General features: G+C 37.0%; 1 protein-coding gene and 1 long non-coding RNA gene across 3 annotated transcripts in view; one reads left to right on the forward strand and one right to left on the reverse strand.

Moving 5' to 3' along the window:
• The window catches only part of COL19A1 (collagen type XIX alpha 1 chain), a 341,781-nt gene that overhangs the window by 99,216 nt on the left and 220,328 nt on the right, over positions 1-22,237 (reverse strand). The window contains exons 17-18 of the mRNA XM_037844663.1: positions 4,638-4,691; positions 2,111-2,118 (exon numbers count right to left, since the gene is read on the reverse strand). Coding sequence (XP_037700591.1) covers positions 2,111-2,118; positions 4,638-4,691 — 62 coding nt within the window. The remainder of the gene's footprint in view (positions 1-2,110; positions 2,119-4,637; positions 4,692-22,237) is intronic.
• Positions 14,042-19,353, forward strand: LOC119539938. 2 transcript variants are annotated; one of them, XR_005217976.1, is made up of 4 exons: positions 14,042-14,155; positions 15,924-15,997; positions 18,282-18,500; positions 19,227-19,296. It is a non-coding gene; the product is annotated as an uncharacterized LOC119539938 (long non-coding RNA). The 2 variants fall into 2 exon arrangements; XR_005217975.1 differs by having other exon boundaries at positions 18,282-19,353.

The raw sequence follows: 22,237 nt of genomic DNA on the forward strand, positions 1-22,237 counted from the left end.
AGACAAATAAATGAAAAATAATATTTTGATCTTAAAAGGTCTACAAACAAAAGGAGATGACTCTTACATGGTTTATAAATTATATTAAAATATAAATAGTTCTATGGGAAAATACTAACAGAAATTTAAAAACAATACCCCACGAATACTTTAAAAACAGTAAGTACTATGATAACTACAATAAATCTTGCTTACTGTCTTAAACATTCCAAGTCTGCCATGCCACCAGAGTGATCTTTCAAAGAAGTCTGGCCATGGACTCTCCAGCTTAGAACTCTTCACAAGTTTTCATAGCGTCACATGGCCTGCAGAGTTTTAAAATTTTTCAGGATCTGGCCCCAGTTGGACTCCCATCACACTGATCTTCTGCATTGTGTCTTAGAACTGCCTGTGACTCCCCTCCCCGCCTTTATGCCCCAGATGTTCTGCACTCTGTTGCTTTCCTTCAGGCTGTTTTCCTCTGCCAGCAGTCCCTAGCTCCCTCCCTCCTGCTCCTCTATTTGCCTTACTGGACAGTCCTCCTCAAACTTTATGCTTCAGTTGTAGGAAACCACCTGTAGGAAACCACCCATGACTATTACCTTTACTAAATTCTTTTCCTTTGATCACGTTTCAGTGAACTAAACTTGAATCTCCTAAAGGGCAGAGACAATGTCTTATTTATTTTTATACCCCCAGTGCGTAACAATGTAAGGTACATAGTAGGACTTGAATGTTTGTGACACTATTGAGCAATGTAAATTAGAAGTTTGATTTTTTTTTAAGTGCCCATTTTCTTAAGGTGTTTGTTAAGATGATCTTGAACTGATTTTGAAGAACTCTGTTCATTCAAATCATTTGGGAAATAACAATCCTTTTATTACAGTACTTTATGTTTAGAAAAAATTAAATGTGAAGCTGGTACAGAACAATGTGAGCCAATTATTTTACCTTTCTTCTCAATGCTGCCCAGGTCTGTAAGTTTTTAAACATAAAAAAAAATAAGTAAATGTTCCATTGGATTTCTTGCAGCATGCTAGCAAGCATGTCATAAACTCAATCCATGATATGAGCAACTTAAAAAAAAAAAAAAAGGCTGGAAACTGTATCCTAAGGTAAAGTTTTGATAATACTTATATTAGAGAAAACATTTTTCAGCTGCCTAAAGAAGTTAACTCAGAATCAGAAAGAAAAAGTTTCTATAAACCACTGTTCTTAAAGGAATCAGAAAATTAACTGATGGTAGAATTGAATACTTTTTTTTTTAAGATAAACTTATAACTCAAGAACTTTTCTGCACAGATTTTTCCTTGTCTTCTATAGTCTAATATATTGGGAATTTTATGATATTGAAAGGATAATAAATCACTTTTCTCTTAAATACTGTATATTCAGGATTTAATGAATACTGTGTCAGAACCATAACTGGGTTTAAATTCTGAATCTAATACTTGAAGTAAATCAAGCTCGCTTTCCCCAAACACTCTTGCAATAAACTAAAACCAGTGGAACTAAATATTATAAATCCTTTCATACAGTTGCATATTTCTTAATCTTCTAAATTCTCCAGTAAACTCATCTGATGTACAGTTGAGAACTCATTCCAGAATTTGGTGTAATCCCCTCCTCTCCTAGACATTTGGCAAGCTTGTCATGAAGGCCTTCATCATTCAAATTCCTTCCCTGAGACAACAATTATCCTGTCTTAAAAGCAGGATCATACATTTAGAATACCATACAAAGGTCTAATCTTGCCCGTTAGCATTCAACAGCTTTCTCCTTTAAAGCACAAAACAATTATTTAAAATGTTACAGTGTGTTCTCCGTTTTGCACAAAATTTTGGAATACAAATCAACAAAGCTGATTCCTTTAAAGACTGGATTTCAGGATATCAAGTCCATGCCTCTTATTTTCCCCCCACTTACTTTTATAATCAATAGCAATTGATACCAATATATTGATAATAGGTCAATCCAGTTGAATAGCTAAAGTGGATGATGGGATGGCTATCATGTTTATTTTTGGCACATGACCACATTCTAATAGATGCTCATGGTGCTAGATCTGGAGCCCTCTGGAGGTGGTGCAGGGTGATTCTGGTCATTAAAAAGTCACTTATCTTGTCTTCATTTTCTCATCTGCAAAATATATTAATTTGTTTATTCATTCATTGAATAATGAATTATCATATTCTTCAGGCCAGAAACTGTGCTAGGCAATGGTGATCAAATAGAGGCTCAAAAAACAATTTTATAGTGCAGTGGTGAGAGAGAGAGGGAAAATGACAGTTATCAGCTCCAGTCATAGGTAGTAGAAGGTAACAGGATCATGGGGGATGATATCTCAAATGCTGAGAGAGCCAGCAGAGGCTTTTTAGGAGTTCAGATGTCTGAATTGAGTCTTGAAGTTCAAAGGAAGATTACCCAGGCCATTGGGAGACCATGGGCAAATATGGTGTTTTTAGATAATAAGAGAAGAGAAGACTACAGATGACAAAGGAGGAAAAGCATAGAGGAGGCCAGGTAAAGGCAGGTAAAGGACAAACCATTAAGGACCCAGAATGGCATGTAGGGGATTTGAAATCTATCCTGTAAACAAAGGAAAGCTATTAAAGAGTTGTAAGCCAAAGAGTCATATGGTATGGTAGGTTGAATTATGTACATGTATTAGTTTCCCAGCTACTAAAACAATAACACACGGTGGGTTTGCTTAAACAATGGGAATTTATTGACTTATGGTTTTGTGGCTAGGAGAAATCCAAAGTCGCAGTGTCAGCAAGGCAATGCTTTCTTCCCTAAGGTGCAGCACCCTGGGGCTGGTTGCTGGTGATCCTTGGTCCTTGGCTTTTCTGTCACATGGCAATGCACATGGCAGCCTCTCCTGGCTTCTCTCACTATCTGGCTTTCATTCTGCCTGTAAGGGGCTCCAGGAGTCCAGATAAAGGCCCCACTTGATTCAGTGGGCCACGCCTTAACTGAACTAACATCTTGAAGAGATCGCATTTACAAGGGGTCCACAAAGGAATGCAGTCCAAGACCAACAACAATACCCAACAAACACACAGGCTTCATCGTAATCCACCTTCCTGTGGGTGTGAAGCCATTCTAAAAAGGACCTTTTGAAGATGTTATTTTTAGTTAAAGTGTGGCAAACTGAACCAGGGTAGGCCTCAATCCAGATCACTGGGGGCCTTATAAAGAGAAAGTCAGAGGGAGGAGCCAGAAGCCAGAAATCAGAGGAAACTGGAAGGACAGAAAGGAGGGGACATTGCCATGTGATCGGAGGCAGAGGTAAGCCAAGGAACCTGAAGGATACCAGCAGCCAGCAGCAGAACCCAGAATGCTATAGACTTTGGAGAGAAAGCATTGCCTTGCTGATGCCTTGATTTTGGTCTTCTTCTAGCCTAAAACCGTGAGCCAATAAATTCTTGTTGAGCCAAAACCAGTGTGCAGTGTTTGTGATGGCAGCTCAGGCAAACCAAGACACATGGCCATATTTATGATTTAGAAATTTTGCTCTCCTTGGGGAAGTCAGAGGCAATGGTTCCATTGACGGTTATAAAAATATAGGTACAAACTGACAAGCACCCAAACTAAGGCAGTGGCAGTGGGAACAGAGAAGAGAAGATGAATTCATAAGCTATTGGAATGTAGAAGGGACATGATTTAGGAACTTTTTGGATGTGAGGATTAGGGAGGGAAAAAAATCAAGGATTATTTTCAGAGTTCAGTTTTGGATATGCTAATTTTGTAGTACCTAGGGACCAACAAGTGAAGATATTGAACAGGCAGTGGGACAGACAAGCCTGGAACTCTGAGGGATGTCTGGGTCAAAGAAAAAAACTAGGATTCATTAATCCATCCAACATAGAGATGAGGGTGGAGGTAAAGTTGTTAGTGAGACAAAATAGTTGGTCCAAAGGTAGGAGGAAGAAATAAATGTCGCCGAACCAAAAATCCTTTCAAGAAAGGGAGAGCAGTCAACAGTGTGAAATCCCATATAGCAGTGAAGTAAGATGAAGGCTGAAACGTCCATGGGGCATCTGGCGATTCAGACTCCTTGTGGTGACCTCACAGAGTGCAGTGTCAGTGGGGTAGCTTAGACACAAATCATACTCTAGTGGGTTGATGAGTTAATGGAACCATAAGAAATGGAATACTTTTTCTAGAAGCCTGGAGAAAAGGAAAGAGATGAATTAACTGACTAGAAGATCTTTATAGCTCTCTACAGCTCTTTTTTAGCAACAACATTCCATGTGATTTTACAAACTAAATAGTTCTGCAGCAAGAAAAATGAATTTGAATTGAAATTGGGGAACTGGGGTCCACGTAGGTTCAGAACAGCATTCATCTGTGTGGATACTTGGTTTGAGTGTGCTCAGACAGGCAGTACACATCTATTCCTGTCCCTGTAATAAAGAAGCGGGTGAGGTGTGGGCAGACAACGACCAGCCTCCCTTATCTTCTGCTCATTTTTGGTGGTGTGTTGTGTGGAATAGCCTTGGGAGTATAAACTACTCATCCAAATGCTGAGACCAAACATTCTAAAGAAGCAGACAGAAGCGACTTATTATCTACATGGGAGTAAAATAACTTTCAATCAGCACAGAAATAAAGAGGGGCTGTCCAAAGGGACAGTCATTCTATTGTTTACTCACAGGTGGTCCTGGGGCTCCTGGTTTTCCTGGGGGTCCTGGTTTTCCTCGCCTTCCCTTGAAACCAAATAAAAACATACAATGAACACACCAATTTCATTTTATTTTAAGATAGGACAAGATTAAACAGCAACATTGAAATTAGTAAAAAAATTAACAAAAACATTAAACAACAACTCTAAATCCACATGACTTTTTAACATCAATTAATTCTGAAAGCGATAGGCCAATTCTTTACAGCCAAGACGAAAAATACAGTGTCTGATATGAATAAATCTTAACTGATACTAGCAGCCATTTAAATGCTATCTATATTGACATCCTTGCTGCTCCAGCAAAGTAATATAAAATATCTGGAAGATGGTCTAAGATTGGCATTTTATCTGATGTTTACTTGATTTTGGATGCAATAGTATGTGCATTTGTCAGCTTAAGTTGGTGTTTCTCAAAGAGTGGTCTGAATTCTAATTTTATTGGAATTAAGTAATAAAATTCTCAATATGTGTCTAAGATCATTTAAAGAACATTTATTTGTTATAAAATTATTTTCTTAAGCATTATTTTCTTTCTAGCAGAAGGAAGTAAGCCATAGAAACTGAAAGCATAAATTTTGAATGGGAAGAATTTCTGAGTACAGTCAGACCTCATTTTATTGTGTTTTTTTTTTTTTTTTTTACAAATTGACAGTTTGTGGCAACCCTATGGAGAGCCAGTGTATCAGAGGCACCATTTTTTCAACAGCATTTGCTTACTTCATGTCTCTGTGTCACGTTTTGGTAATTATCACAATATTTCATCATTATTAATACATGTGTCATGGTGATCTATGATCAGTGATCTTGGATGTTACTACTGTAATTGCTTTGGAGAGCCATGAACCCCACCCATATAAAATGGCAAACGTAATCAATAAATGTGGGTGTGTTCTGACTGCTCCACTGACCATTTGTTCCCGTCTCTCTCCCTCTCCTCTGGCCTCCCTGGTCCCTGAGACACAACAACATTGAAATTAGTCCAATTACTTAATAATAACTCTACAACGGCCTCAAAGCGTTCAAGTGAATGAAAGAGTCACAATTCTCTCTTTTTAAAGCAAAAGCTAGAAATGCGTAAGCTTAGTAAGGAAGGCAAGTTGAAAGCCGAGATAGGCTGAAAGCTAGGTCTCTTGTGCCAAACAGTTAGCCTTTCTATGAATGCAAAGGAAAAGTTCTTCAAGGAAATCAAAAGTGCTATGCAACTGAACACAAGAATGATAAGAAAGTGAAACAGCCCTATTGCTGATATGGAGAAAGTCTTAGTGGTCTGGATAGAAGGACTAGCCACAACATTCCCTTAAGCCAAAGCCTAATCCAGAGCAAGGCCCTAATGCTCTTCAATTCTATGAAGGCTGAGAGAGGTGAGGAAGCTGCAGAAGAAGAGTTTTAAGCTAGCAGAAGCTGTTTCATATGGTTTAAGAAAAGAAGTCATCTCCATAACATAAAAGTTCAAGGTGGAGTAGCAAGTGCTGATATAGAATCTACAGTAAGTTATCTAGGTAAGATAATTGATTACGGTGGTTACACTACACTACAAATTTTCATTGTAGATGAAACAGTCTTATATTGGAAGAAGATGCCATCTAGGACTTTCATAGCTAGAGAGGAGAAGTTAATACCTGGCTTCAAAGCTTCAAAGGGCCGCTGACTCCTTTGTTAGGGGCTAATGCAGCTGATGACTTTAAGTTGAAGCCAATACTCATTGACGCACTGACAATCCCAAAAATCCTAGAGCCCTTAAGAATTATGCTAAATCTACTCTGCCTGTATTCTATAAATGGGACAACAAGGCCTGTATGACAGCACATTTATTTACAACATGGCTAACAATATTTTAAGCCCACTGTTGAGACCTACTGCTCAGAAAGAAAAAAAATTCCTTTCAAAATATTACTGCTTATTCACAATGTACCTGGTCACTCAAGAGCTCTGATGGAGATATACTTTGAGATTAATGTTGTTTTCAGGCCTGCTGACACAACAGTGATTCTGTAGCCCATGGATCAAGTAGTCATTTGAACTTTCAAGACTTATCATACATTTTGTAAGGTTATAACTGCCATAGATAGTGATTCCTCTGATAGATCTGGGCAAAGAAAATTGTACACCTTCTAGAAAGGATTCACCATTCTAGATGCCATTAAGAACATTCACGATTCATGGGAGAAGGTCAAAATATAAAAGTTAATCAGAGTTTGGAAGAAGTTGATTCCAACCCTCATGTATGGCTTTGAGTGGTTCAAGACGTCAGTGGATGAAGTCACAGCAGACGTGGTGGAAATAGCAAGAGAACTAGAATTAGAAGTGAAGCCTAAAGATGTGGCTGAATTGCAGCAATCTCATGATAAAACTTTAATGGATGAGAATTGTGTCTTATGCATGAACAAAAAAAGTGGTCCCTTGAGATGGTATCTACTGGTGAAGATGCTGTGAACATTGTTGAAATGACAACAAAGGATTTAGAGTATTCCATAAACTTTGATAAAGCAGTAACAGGGATTGAGAGGAATGACTCTAATTTTGAAAGAAGCTGTTCTGTAGGTAAAATGCTATCAAATAGCATCACATGCTACAGAGAAATCTATCATGAAAGGAAGAGTCAAACAATGCAGCAAACTTAATTGTTGTCTTATTTGAAGAAATTGCCACAGCCACCCCAACCTTTGGCAACCACTACCCTGATCAGTCAGCAGCCACCAATACTGAGCCAATATCATCCACCAACAAAAAGATGAGGACTTACTAAAGGCTCAGATGATGGCCAGCATCTTTTAGCAAAACAGTGTTTTTAAATTAAGGTATGCACATTTAAAAAATTTTTTTAGACATAACTGCTATTGAACACTTAATAGACTACAGTATAATGTGAATATAAATTTTATATGTACTTGGAAACCAAAGAACTTATATGACTCACTTTATTGTGATATTTGCTTTATTGTGGTGGTCTGGAACTGAACCTGCAATATCTCTGAGGTAAACCTGTATATATTTTCTAAATATATCTGTTTCACTGTCATTAATAACTTTGATTAATATATTGATTGATATTAACATGTAACAAGGCTTGTTGCTACTTAAAAAGTAAAAGTATTTGGTTGATCTTTCAATGGTTTTTGGGAGAATTGTAAGCATAAATTCATAAAAGTTCATTTGTTCACTAGTTTTTTTGCTCTGAGAGTGTCAGGAAAAGATTCTTGATCTTTCAGGTTTTCATCTAGGCTTGGTGTGGGGTTGGAAGTACAAATGGTAGTTGAACCAGCAGAATAAGGTTTGAGAGGTAAGCAGGCAAACACTGTGCTGTGATCAGGTGGGAAGTGCTTCCATTGTTGCTGTAGGCAATTTAAGGCATACTATCAAGGACTTCATATAAAACCAGCTGCATTTTTCATAAATAACCCTAGCTAGTATCTACAGAATAGATTAAAAATTTTTTTATTAAAAACAGAAATATAATTAGTGGGGTTTTCATATACCTTTCATTTCAGAGTGCTTTTGGGGGATTTTAAGATTTTAATGAATATACATTTTAATATTCTGAAAAGAATACAAGTTACACAAATACACACCAGTTTCTTGTCCTGAGTGTACATTTTCTGAAAATCAAATTATTGATATTAGGTGTTTTAGTAAATGAAAGGTAATTAGCCCCTGGAAATTAATCAATGTTAAAAAGTTTACTTCAAAAGAGAAAGCATTGTAATGTATTAATTCACAAGAGCACAAAGAAACAAAATCAATGACATCTAAATAGGTGATTGGTTTTTTAAGCATGCATTAGGTTGAGGTGAGTTAAAACCATAGGATCAATTTTGGTTTGCATTCCCTCTCTTTAAAGAAGACATGTATATTGGTTTGGGCAGGAAATAGGGGAAATGAGATTGAAGAGTGGTCAACTTTCATCACAGAGTTAACGTCTAAGACAAACCAACTGTCAGATATTGTAACATAACATTGGCATGTCTTAAGATGTGGAGTAAAAAGCATTCGTGATTCAGTAAGGTAGGGGCAAGCTCCCAAATTCTTGCATTATCACTGCTGATTTACACCATCATTTACATCAGCCTTGCCATTGTCAGAGTGTACTGATGTGTATGCCGGAAAGGGTGCAGAGAGAATGCTGATTTTGTTTACACATTCTTGCTAATAGTGATACGATGGTAAAATATTTTTGAGTTTCATCAAAGTATTGAAACATACTGTGTACAGAGAACTTCACTCGGCACATATTTTCAGTTTAAATGTGGTTTCTAGGTTGGAATTTCTAGTTAACACTCTAAAGTGGATGCGAACAATTTTTCAAGATACACTTTAGAAAGCAACCCTGTCACATTTTTCTTAGCACCACTACCAAATATATAGTAGGAACAGGTTTTCCTTAAGTCCCAAGTCTCAGTGACATGTGGCAGAGGCTGACAGGATAGATCAGAAGGTGGAGGGATGAGAAACAGGGATGGAAATTCCAGTGTATAAGGGAGTGTTTGGGGGCCACACAGTTTCGACTTTCCACTGTCCCCATCTGTGGCTGCTGATTAGCCTTTCCTCCCTTCACGGTTCCCAGATGCCCTAAAACAGTCTCACAGTCTGCCCTTGCTCCAAAAGACCTTCTCTCTTTTCATTTAAAAGCATCAGGGCAAAGGCAAAAGCATGTCTAAGAGATAAGAGTTGGTTTGGGGCAGGGTGAACTTTATTATTTAAACCAGGGCAATTTGAGGAGTATTTCACTATTAATAATTATATAAAGACAAGAGACATAAACCACAACTCTCATCCTAGGACTAAAATCAGATCCATCCATTTTCCAGAGGAAAGTGTAATCTCTGAATCTTAGCTCTCTTATGCATGGCTTTGGGGAATTGGCTGAGGACATCCAGGAGCAAGGCCTGAATCTGGGGCGATGGATGATAAGGTCAGAGAGAATCCAGTGATGCAGAAGGGAGGAGTAGTCATTGTATGTTTGTTTCCAATTTTCTGTCCTACTATTTCAGTGATTTCATTATAGGGCTCACCCTAGACACACTGTAAAAAGTGAGGCAAAAAGTGGAGGCTTTGCATGTGTTGAAGGTGAAAATCCTGGTAGATAACTGCTGAGCCTGAGAGGCCTTCCTGTCTTAGATTAGACAAACCTAATCTATGCTGTTGGCGATTATAATAGGTTACCCATGGGGAGATGGGGAGTGACTGGAAGGGAGCAGGACAGAGTGTTCTGTGGGTGACGTTGTTTCTTGAACTGGGTGATGGTTACACGGATGAGTTCAGTTTGTGAAAAATTATCAAGCTGTACATATGATACATACATTTTTATGAATGTACGTTGTATTTCAATAAAAAAATTTAAGATGAAACCAGGAAACTTCCACCCTGGTATGATTTTATTTGAATTATCTATGACTTCAGTTATCTATGGCTATATAAATAAATGACCTCTTCAAATTTTCTGTAGTAAAAATAACCTGATGCCTCCAGCATGACTTGCAATATGAGAGCACGTGTACCTTAAATTAGCCACTTGATTTATAAACACTTGGCCCTCCAGGAGCATTAAGGGAGGAATGCAAATGATGGACTACTGATACTTATCTGACAAATGTTTTTTGCTGTTGATAAGGATGATGATGAAAAAGGCAAGGTTACGGCAATAATTGGACATAAATAAAGGATGGTATGCAGACCCAAGCCCACAAGATGAAGCATGTGTCTAAGCAGCCTGTCTAAATTGTCAGGTCTCTCTAATACAGCTGGCTCCTTTTAAATATTTCCCTGTTCCCATGTGTGTATTTAGCATGTGCTTAGACATCAGCTCAGTCTGAACAAGGTATCAAGGAAGTGTCAAGGAAGAGGAGACAGGGTCTTGACTGGCACACACAACTGTGATTGAGGTGTTAATTACACAGGAAAACACTGCAGACTATCCGGGAAGTTTCGTTTTCTTTTTTTACATTGTGTAACGGAAATAAGATTTATGACTGATGTTGTAAAGAGATGCCACATTTGGAAATCAATGATATGTGAAAAAATGGAATACTTATGTAAGGAATGCATAATGTCCTAAGTACACTTTATTTCCTAACCGATATTTAAAAATAAATCTATAACAGCAGTGCTAGTCTTACTACAGGGATCAGACAAGTGGCACTCTTTCTTATAAGGACATGGGAAGAGGATGTAATTCAGCATGAACAAATGATTTGAAATTGGTTTAGAGCTAAGGACAGTTGAATTGATACTATAATGTTATTCTCAGTATTGCCTTCCTGACTTAGGTTGGGATCTTAAAATGTTTTAAATAATCTCCCAAAGTTTCCTTATCTCCCTGCCTGTTTCTCTTTTCTTTTCCTAGGATGGACCCTACTCAATGACTAATGTCATTTTTCAAAACAAGTTAGAAACTGCTATGCTATTATCAAACCTCCTTCAGCTAAAACTGAATAAGTAATCTGAATTAATGATAATACTTCATCAAAACATGGGGGTCAGTAACGTCTACGCTCACTACTTAGGCATTCCTATTAAGATATCAGGCTCATACTGTTTTGGTCATGAAAATAAGTATAGCTCAGGTCTGAGCTATCAACCCCCTTCTATCTGGATGTACCCAAATGATCAGCTTTCCCCTGATTGTCCTGAGCTGTCCATGTAAGTACCAAGAATCATAAGAAAGGCCTATGACTAATGATTATTAAAATATTGCCATATCAAGAGCTTGCCATGCTCCAGGCATTGAGTGCTAAGCATGTGACTTACATTATCTCATTTAATCCTTTCAAAATTCCTGTGGAATGGGTGATGTGGTTCTAATTTTACAGAGGAAGAAAGGTTAAACATCTTGCTTCAAATTACTTATCTCTTAGTTGGTAGGGCCAGAATTTAAACCCAAGCATATCTAGATGATCCTAAAACCCATAATCCTCAGGATTAAGGCTTCCTGATCATTCACAATTTAAGTTACTTTGCTGTAATTCTCGAGGTTCTCTTTACTGACAACTAAGCCAGAGGTTTAGAATGTCCCATTCACTTATTACTTTGCCCACTGAAATTTGGGTCTTCTTAGTTCTTACCTGTTTAACTGATTTCTGCTTGCCCCTGCCTTGGAATCTACCCTGACTTCTACAGGCCAGCTTGCTGCCAACTGTAACCTTCCATTTATATTTGTCTGGACTCCCGATTGCCTTGCCAAACCACCAAGTCTCTCAGTCCTGATTTCTGCCTCTGTTTTCTATGCCTGCCATTGCCAATCTCTGCCAAGGCACTTGATTCATCACTCATCTCGGTATCATGGGTGGGGCAGCTGGAGGGTGACTAAACAATTTCCTGAACATGCTGTGATATATTTCAACAGCTTTGTGCCAAATTCAGAGGGTGGATTCTGGAAGTACACAATGAAATGTTCTTTCCTACGGATTTGGAAGTTTATAGTAGGCATGTTCCCAGATTAGAGAAGGGACATCTGCTTTATACACTACTGCCTTTGCGGTCGAGAATTATGCCACTGGGCTTCCACATTGCAAAACCAAGCATTTTTGTAATGCCTCATAAATCTAGACTATCGTCATATTTTTTGTTTTTTTATAATTAAATTCAGTTTTGTTGAGATATATTCACATACCATATAATCATCTATGGTGTACAATCTACTGTTCACAGTACCATCATATAGTTATGCATTCATCACCCCAATCTATTTTTGAACATTTTCTTTACACCAGAAAGAATCAGAATAAGAATAAAAAATAAAAGTAAAAAAGAAAACCCAAATCATCCCCTCATCCCACTCTATTTTTCATTTAGTTTTTGTCTCCATTTTTCTACTCATCCATCCATGCACTGGATTTTCACAATCACACTGTTACCCCTTGTAAGCTACATTGTTATACAATCGTCTTCAAGAGTCAAGGCTACTGGGTTGGAGTTTGATAGTTTCAGGTATTTACTTCTAGCTATTCCAATATATCAGAACCTAAAAAGTATTATCTCTATAGTGTGTAAGAATGTCCACCAGCGCAACCTCTTGATTCCACCTGAAATCTCCCAGCCACTGAAGCTCTACTTCGCTTCATCTCACATCCCCCTTTTGGTCAAGAAGATGTTCTCAATCCCACGATGCTGGGTCCAGATTCATCCCTGGGAGTCATATCCTGCATTGCCAGGGAGATTTACACCCCTGGTCCCACGTAGTGAGGAGGGCAGTGAGTTCACCTGCCAAGTTGGCTTGGTTAGAGAGAGAGGGCCACATCTGAGCAACGAAGAGGTACTCAGGGAAAGACTCTTAGGCACAATTATAAGCAGGTTTAGCCTCTCCTTTGCAGTTACAAGCTTCATAAGGGCAAGCCCCAAGATAGACGGCTTGGCATACCAAACCACCAGTTCTCAATGTTTGTGAGAACATCAGCAACAATCCAGGTGAGGAAGTCCAACACTTTTCACACTTTCCCCCAGCTCCTCGGGGGGCCCTGCAAATACGTTTTTATTCTCTGCCCAAATTACTTTGGGATGTATCATCGTATTTTAAGATTTAGAGTAGTTAAGATCAACATGTAGAGTGACAATAAATGTATATAAAATCATAATGTCTTATTTAACAGAAATGTTAAAATAAAACATAAGGTGGAGAGGTTTACCGGCAAACTTCAGATAAGTCCAAGCCCAGGTCAGTGGAACAGAAATAGGCTCAGCTACCAGCCAGCATTGGAACAAAGAAGTCATTAATGATATTTGTATCTTGGTTTCAATTAAGGTAAAGTTACAGAGAATGGATATATATATATATTTGATCTGCATACTTCATAAGATGAAATATATCCTCAGGGGTGGAATTTTACAGTTGCATTTTCAGTCTGACGGGTTGAATTGACTAGCACCAAAAAGTCATAGAAATACACATTGCAATATTCAATAACTGCCTGAAAAACTAGCAGAATTCCAGAGAATCCGTAAGATGAAACTATAAAGGTCACCCAATTCTGAAAAAGAAAAAAATCAGTGTATAATTTTCATTTAGTCAAAATGGATTTAATAGGCTAAAATGCATTTGAGTATTTAGATTCTGATTTCAGAATCAAATACTATAAAAAAGATGAGTAAATTTATCCAGCAAATATTTACTGTCTGTCTTTCATAACCATACAAGGGGAAAATATATTAAGATGACTAAGACTTGGCTCTGGTTTTCAGTGTAGAAGAGGAGGGACAGTTGTTTACTGCAGATATTTGAACAGACTTTTTCATTTGATTATGGGTGAGCTCAGGAGTCCCAGGGAAGGAAAGTGAGAATTAAGTTTCTTCCCAAACTGATCATGTGCTACCTTTTGGTAATTCTCTTCAGCCTTCCCCTTCAGGGTTGGGAGGGGTCGACTGTGACGAGAAGGAAATACAAGCAGAGGAAGTGGGCTGTACACCCACAGAAACAGGGCATGGCACTACACCCTGAAAAGTCCTCCCTACACAGGGACAACTTTCTCTGGACGCTTCTGCACAAACATGTCTTAGGTGAGTGTCTCCTCCTTAGCCTCTTCTCCTTCGGTACTTACTGCCAACCTTTAGATGAAGTGTGTTCAAAAGGCATTTTCCAATCTGTGCACTACCTTTTTTTTCCATGACTGCTTTAAATAATGGGAAAATTTATTGACATCCCTTTAAAACCTGAACATTTGGGGCCATACCATTGTACAAACACTAGGTATATCTTTTTCTCTATTTGAATACTACTATCCATTTCCGTAAACTTAACATCCAACATCACTGAAACTGAAACTGGAAAAAAGTAATACAGAGATTGTCCTTATCGACCTGCCACTCCTCAGAATCTTCCCGCTCCAGCTGCATCCTTTTCCCAGAATAAGGTTAAGGCTTCCCAGGAAAGCTGGTGTCCCTGTTGGTCCTTGTCTGTCCTGACTGTGGGTCACTTGACGGATTCTTAGATACTTTTTATGTTCTCTTTCGACTTTCCTCTGTTCCTCTCTAGGGAAGTATCCTACACGTAGAAACCCCAGCTACACCTTGCTCCCACCATCCTTGCTACAGCTAGTACATACATATGTAAAAACATTTATACATACATAAACATTTTATAACCTGTTCAGCCCTCTCAATACATAAAGTCTCCATTACAACTTTTAAACTCTTCTTTTGCTCACCTGATGCCTCTTCATTACGTTTTTGTAGGACATTTTCCCACCCTCAGCTGTTATGTGCCCAGATTCATTCATTCATTAATTCAACAAATATTTATTGATTCCCTACTATGGGTCAGGCCCTTTTCTATGCTCTGGAAATACCACAAATCCTGCCCTCATGGAACTTATATTCCCATGGGGGAATGTAATAGTAATAGATAATACCTAGCCCTTACTATCTTTCAGGCACTATTCAAAGAAATTCATGTATATTTACTCATTTAATTTTCAAGTTATTTTTGAGGCTTCCCCATTTTACAGATAAGGCAACTGAGTCGCACCTTGCCCAAGGTGATGTCTCTAGAAAGTAGCAGAGTTGGAACCTGAATCCAGGCAACTTGGCTGTATACTCTGCTCTTTACCATTATGCTCTGCTTTCTGCAGTTTGATGAGCAGACAAAAAAAAGATATGTAATTTCAGGTAGCAAACAAGGATTATAAAAATATAAAGCAGGCAAGGGGGACACAGACTTATCTAGGGAAGCATGCTGTTTTAGATAGAAAATTCAGTGAAGGCTTCAGCAGATGCTTGAAGCAATTGAGTATGTTGGCCATGAGAGGTCTGAGAAAGAGGATACAGTAGAGGGATAGCAAGAAAAAAGCCCTAAGTATGGCTTGTTCAAGAAACAGCAAGAAAAACAGTGTGGCTAGAGAAGAACAAGTGAATGGGTATGTGGTAGACAGGCCAGATTGTGCTGGGCCTTGGAGATTATGCTGAGGACTCTTAGTTATTATTTTGATTGTGATGGGAACCCACTGGGTCCATTAGGAATCTTTTGTTTTAGAAAAGTCATATACATATGTTCATCTAAGTACCTGCTTAGGTAGATAATAGCCAGGAAGGTAAAACTACTGTAAACTCATCACTTAATACAGCCTTAGTTGAACTGATTTTAGGTTGTCTGTGTCTATACCAACACTTTCTTTTATTTGTGAGGAAAATGAGAAGTTTATTATCTATATAGTATTTCCATTTACACGTGCAAAATGTTTTTCACTTTCTGTTAACAGTTTGAGTTACTGAATAGAATATCTATTATTCTCTGATATTTACCTACCCATTGTTTTTGACTGCAAAACAGATATCTAAGGAAGTGAGATCAATATCATCCTCCGCTGGGAACTATAGTTTTAAAATACAGACAAGCTGCATTGTGTAAGTAATCCTACAAGACTTATGCAAGGATATTAATAATTTAATGAACTTGTACTCAAGGGGAAAAAAATGTTCTTGAAACATGTCAGGATGAATTTTCAAGGGAAAGACCTAATTAGCAGTGCCTGAAGCATATGTCATCACATTTAGAAAACAAGAACCAGTCCCTATGGACAGAATGGTAAGTTGGATTTTAAAGCTTTAACTACTCCAGTTAACATGTATGATTAATGAGCAATATGTCAATTGGCTGGCTTAACTCAAATGAAAGCAGGAAAAAAAAAAATAAAAGGATGTTTAAGTTCATAACCAGAAATATGTAAATGTAGTTTATACCCTCATTTATATTATGATCAACCAATAATTATTTCCCAATCCTTACTGGGAAATAATGCCATAGTTTGGATATCTTATGAGACATAAAATCAAAGCTATAAGGATGTCCTAAAGTAATGGATGATGAAAGATCCCAATGAATTTATAAGTAAGATTTAATATAGGCTAATGACAGAAAAAGACCCTCAAAATTGGATCATGGCCAAGAATCTAATGGCTGGGAAAAATAAAAGTATAAATGTAAATAGTTACATCATTGTCTTTCCCTCACATATAATAAAGTATTTTTACCCAATGATTATTTAGAGAAAATCATACTGAGGAAACATGCTTTAAAGGCATTTAAAGGAAAGACCACATGTAAGTGAGGTCTATTCGATATCAAGATCTCCAATGGCAAAGAGAAAAATCCAATCCCTTGTCTATGTGATTCTAAACATAATATTACATGGTAATATTCACTGGTTCATTTGGATGCTTGAAATCCTGAAGACAAAATCTTAACTTAGAGCCTTACGAAGCATTAATAACAAAAACTATAAGTGCTAATCTTGGAAACAATTAAAATGACGGATTTACATTATGCTAATGACAAATCAACTGCCAGCGAAGAACACAAATGAGTAGGAAAACAAAGTAAATGGATAATCTTGTGTCAGTGATAAGAACTTGTACATTTATTAAGTGCTAATATATGCCAGGTATTTGAGATTAAAGAGAAATTGTGTACAGCTCTTGCCTTTGAGGAGCTTGTGGTCTAATAAAGGAACATCTCTGTTCTTCCCTCTATCTCAGTTTTTTTTCCACAAAAATGTTAAGGTTCTTTAAAAAGATCTAAGAAAAGAAAATTATAGTTTGCCATATTTTCAAGAATTATAAATTGCATTAAACTTGGACATAAGTGGCTTTGGTCAATTAGAGTAGCAATGTTTCTATTTTGACACACTTTAAATATGTGGTGTACTTGTTGCTCATAATCAAGTTTTACATTTTAGAAAGGTATATATTAACGAGGCAAATATGGATTATAACTCTTGTATATTTATGACAAAAATTAATTCATCATTTCCATAACAATAAAAATAAGAAGGAAAAAGAATGTGCATTGCAGTGAGTAGCCAGAGACCTGGTCACCAGAACTTTCTTTTTTATTGGCCAGGTTATAACATCTCTCAGCCTAAGCTATTAACATCTTTTTAAAAAGGTGATAAGACATAATATGCCTAAAAACAGCAGACTGGACAATATAAACACCTGAGAAGAATTTACTTTAAGAGAAATATCTAAGTTTGAAAAGAGTTTTCTATAATTTTCTCTGTTATTAGACAGTAAACTCATGGATGGCAGGGATGATGCCTGTAATCTAGTGTGTTCTCCATAAATGTCTGCCTGTTCTTCTGTGCACAGATTCCAAGCTTTCCCAGAGGAGATAAACTGCATGGTGAAGAACGTATTCAGATGTAGAAAAGTGAATAAATTACATTCTTGACAAATACCTAGAAAAAACATATATCAACCTCTTATTTTGAAATTTAGTAAAATTGAGAACATTCTTATTGGTGTAAAATGAAACTTTACATAGAATATGCTGTCTGCCATTAGTGTATCACCAGGGCTAACCAATGGGGAGGATATGTCCGCAGAAATGTTTTTTGAATCCTAGTAATGTGCGTATACTAGTTATCTTGCTCTCTTGCCTTCCAAGCAATGGTAGGGATTGGTGGGACAGTTGACTGGGTTAGAAATGACATTTTCAAACTTGAACAGAGTTTTATCTAAGGACATAGCGTCTTTAGTACCAATCTCTAAAAGAAATGAATATTCTAGACTTCACAAAGAACAAACTAGAGTCCTCATTCAGAGTAAAAGGAAAACTCCTTAGAAGGGCCTGCAAGGCTGTGCTTGGCATAGCCCCATGACCTCTCTGATCTTCTCTCTCTTCTCACAGGGTTCCAGATACACTGGCCTCCTGCAGTTCCTTGAAACCTCCACCTCAGGCCTTCATGCATAGTGCTTCCACTGCTTGGAAGCAGCTTCCCCCAGATTACCACAGGACTTGCTCTCTCACCTCTTTTAGGTCTTTGTTCCAAGGTCAACTTTGCAATGATGCTTTCCTTGACTTCCTCACAAACTCCCTATGCCTCTTTCCTAGTTTCTTATCTTTGTGGTATGTATTACCATAAAACAAACAAAAACTTTGTTTATTGTTTCTCTGTAATAGAATGTAAGCTCTATGAGAGTAGAGATTTTTGTCTATTGTAGGGGTTGGCAAAATTTTTCTGTGAAAATGTCAGCAAATTCTTCAGGCTTTGTGGGCTGTGCAGTTTCTGTAGCAACTACTTAACTCTGCCATTACAGAGCGGCGATAGGCAATACGTGAGTGAATGGGCATGGCTGTGTTCCAGTAAAACTTTATTTACAAAAACAGATGCTGAGCCAGGCTTGGCCTGTGGACACTAGTCTGCTGACCCCTGGTCTATTGTGTTCATTGCTCTAACCTCAATAGCTACAAGAGTGCCTGGCAAATAGTAGGTGCTCAATAAATACTTATTCTTGTCTTTGGATTGAGCTACTAGTGAAAATGGAATTAAGCACAAATCTTATTGAAAAGGTTAGACAAATGAGGATCCTGCACTAATGAGGGAACAGTGTGATCTCTTTCATTACTAAACTTTTAGATAAGAACTGACAGCAAGGTGTGGGATTAATTATGTATAAAATATTTGAATTTTTTTTAGGGTCTGATATGTTTTAGGGGTTTTTAATTTGTTAAGGTTGCTGTAAAGAACATAGGAGATAAAACGTTTGTAAGCAATTTGAAATTATTTAAAAATAATTTTAAAAATGAAAATATGCACAAATACTAACAGAACAAATGATCATTTTTCCACAGCGCAGAATTACAACTGGGAATATCGCGCAATATTTTCTTCAATTCTTTTTTTTAAAATAAATAAAATGGTACAGATTAAATGGAATTCCTTTTGACCACTTCTAGTCCTATTTTCTTCACATCTCCCTAGAGCTAACTACTCTCATGAGTTTGATGGTATCCTCATGAGCATTTGATATATATGGTGTCTACATGTACACACATAAATGCATATATATTATATATTGTATCATTCTTCATATATATAGGAATAATAAATAGTGTTTTGGATATTTCAAAATTTGTAGAAACTCTGAACTCAGAGAATTACTTTTTACTCAATATTATGTTTTTAAGATCTATCCTTCTTGGTGTGTGTGTGTGTGCATATTTAGTTCATTACCTTTAAACTACTGTTATTACTGCATTCTATTGTGAGTAGACAGCATTTCCAAATGGAAACATTTCTAAAGCAGCAAGTACAGAAGTACAAAAAGTGCAAATCTATTTATTATATTATAAGGAAAAATCTCAATTGTTTTTTGAGGTTGCCCAGATCAGAATCTATTTTTTGTCAAGTCTTTCACCCAAGAAAAGAAACAAACAATCCAAGGAATCCAGGAATTCAGCTTCATTTTATTTTTCCTCTGCTAGGAAAATCTTATGCCGTAAAATGTCAATTCTATTACTAACATATGGTAAGTGTTGCACTAGCATAACTCACTTCCAATATTTCATTTTATCCAGATAAATTTTAAAACATAAGATTGGGTGTCATAAGGGACTTACAGTTTTGCAAAACATTAGTGGTCTTCCTAATAGCAAAATAAAGGCAAATATTTTTAAACGGAGTTTAAAAGCTGAACTGAGCATGCTGAAATTAAATCTGGATCTACTGATCCAAAGTATCAGTTTCTTAAAGCTTTGAATAGAGTGTACATTTTCAAGAAGCTAGATAAATGATGACCTTAAAAATGTCTTCTGACATATTTCATAACATCAAGGAATGGAAGGAGAAAGAATGAAGAATTCTTATGAAACATTTGCAGTCCATAACATATTTCAAGAAATATTGTGCCAACCTATGTTAAAAATAGTTTACTTCTAATGTCTGCTGGATTTTACAAGCATCTATATAATGACAGAGGGAAGAACCTTTCAAAACTGTTCTAGAATACCATTAGGAGTACATATACTTTGTATTTTTTGGTGGATGGGGAGAGAGGGACCAATTACAGTAAACATTTATCCAGCATTATATTAGGTAGAAAATTCCACCAAATTGACTTCCAAGGTCCCTCAATATAATGAAATCTGACTTTAATGACCCAGGAGATGGGGTCACCAGTTAGCATATGTGGTACTTTGGGGCTAATGAAAAAAAAGGGGACCCCTTCATCCCAGTGGATGCTGCTTTTACTGGGCACACAGTAGACCACTATCTGATCACACTTCTTCAAAGCACAACCTGGGCAACTTTGGGAGGTAACAAACCCACAATGTTCTCTGGGATAGTGAAAGGACCACTAAATATTTTCTTCTGTTTTAGCACTACAGCATTGTACTGTACTCAAATACTTAGAAATTCATATTGTAAGTATGACATAATAATTAGCAGTTACTGAGCACTGCCTATGCAATAGACCATGCTGGTGATTTTACATAACTATTTTTCTAATTGTCATTTCAGGCTAGGTACAATTATATGTGTTGTATAACTGAAGAATGGAGGCTCAGAGAGGTGAAGTAGAATTCCCTGGGTCACAGCAAGTTAAAGCTCTACTTTATAAGATGCTGCCAAAGTACTAATGTTTAAATGTCAAGTACTGAACATTTGCTTCAACTGGCTTTTAAAATTTATGTTCATTCTTTCAAAAATTCTTTTGGTTTTGAACTCACTTCTCTGTTTATGTGTAAACGTTCATTATGTTTTGATAGTTCCATTGCTTCATTAGCCAGTACATCTCTGCAAATAACATGCTGTGATTTAACACTTCACCATCAATTGAACTTAGTGTAAGAGTGACCATACTTCCTTGTCAAACTAGTATCAACTCTTTCCATCTTCATTTCTTTGGAATCACTTCTGTGGTCACCTTTGGTTTACTTCTTTGGAAAAGAAGTGACCAAAAAATCCAGTGAAGCTTGTTTTGCCATCAGTTAAGTGGGATTGAAAATACGTAATACAAATTTTACTCCATCTTGACTAAAAATTAAAATAATTAAAAAAAATAAAAAGTTATAACTGTAAATTACTACATTTTTTCATATTTTTATATATGTTTGGGTTCCACCTTACAATCTAGCCTTAAAATGTCATCTATTGTGATGTGGTCCTACTATTAATGATTTGTATGTAGCTAGTACCACTTGTGACTGTCCATGCTAGTTCAACAACACATAAACTTGTCTACTGCCTGTCCTACTGGATGAACAATATTAAAGTGCTGTACAATTTCTAAGAACACATATTGTTATTTCTGTAGTTATCGCTGCCTAGAAATGTTTTAGTCCAAGCACCACACTCTGAGGAGCATTGTACTGTGCTGCACTGATGGGTTATTAACTCCTATCACTTTTGCAGGACAAGCATTTCAGTTCTTCCACTTCCTTTTAAATCAACACTCTGTGGACAATAGTTTATGCCTTAAAAGAAATAAACATAGGGTTAATTATGAGGAAAATGCACATAAGGTAGGGTCTATTTTCTCTGGCCTTTTCTTCTTTTCCTCTTTCTCCCTTACACAGTTCTTACAGGCATTCTGGAAGCACAGCATTCATGCATATCCTATTCCAGTGCATGATTCTTCTCCATCTGATTAATCATCAGTGTTAGTGTTGGTTTAGCTCATTCCAGTGTCTCTAGAAAGTGATGATGCCAACGTTATTGTATGTAATCAAATTGTGGTTGATTAAGGAAAATAATTCTAAGTCAAAGAATATTTTCCAACCCTGTCCTAATTTGATTTTTCTAAGAGAAGTCTGTAAGACTTTCAAAAATCTCAACATTCACAGTATCTAATAAAATCTGA

The sequence above is a fragment of the Choloepus didactylus genome, chromosome 7, assembly GCF_015220235.1.
Source record: "Choloepus didactylus isolate mChoDid1 chromosome 7, mChoDid1.pri, whole genome shotgun sequence".
Taxonomy (NCBI): Eukaryota; Metazoa; Chordata; class Mammalia; order Pilosa; family Megalonychidae; genus Choloepus; species Choloepus didactylus.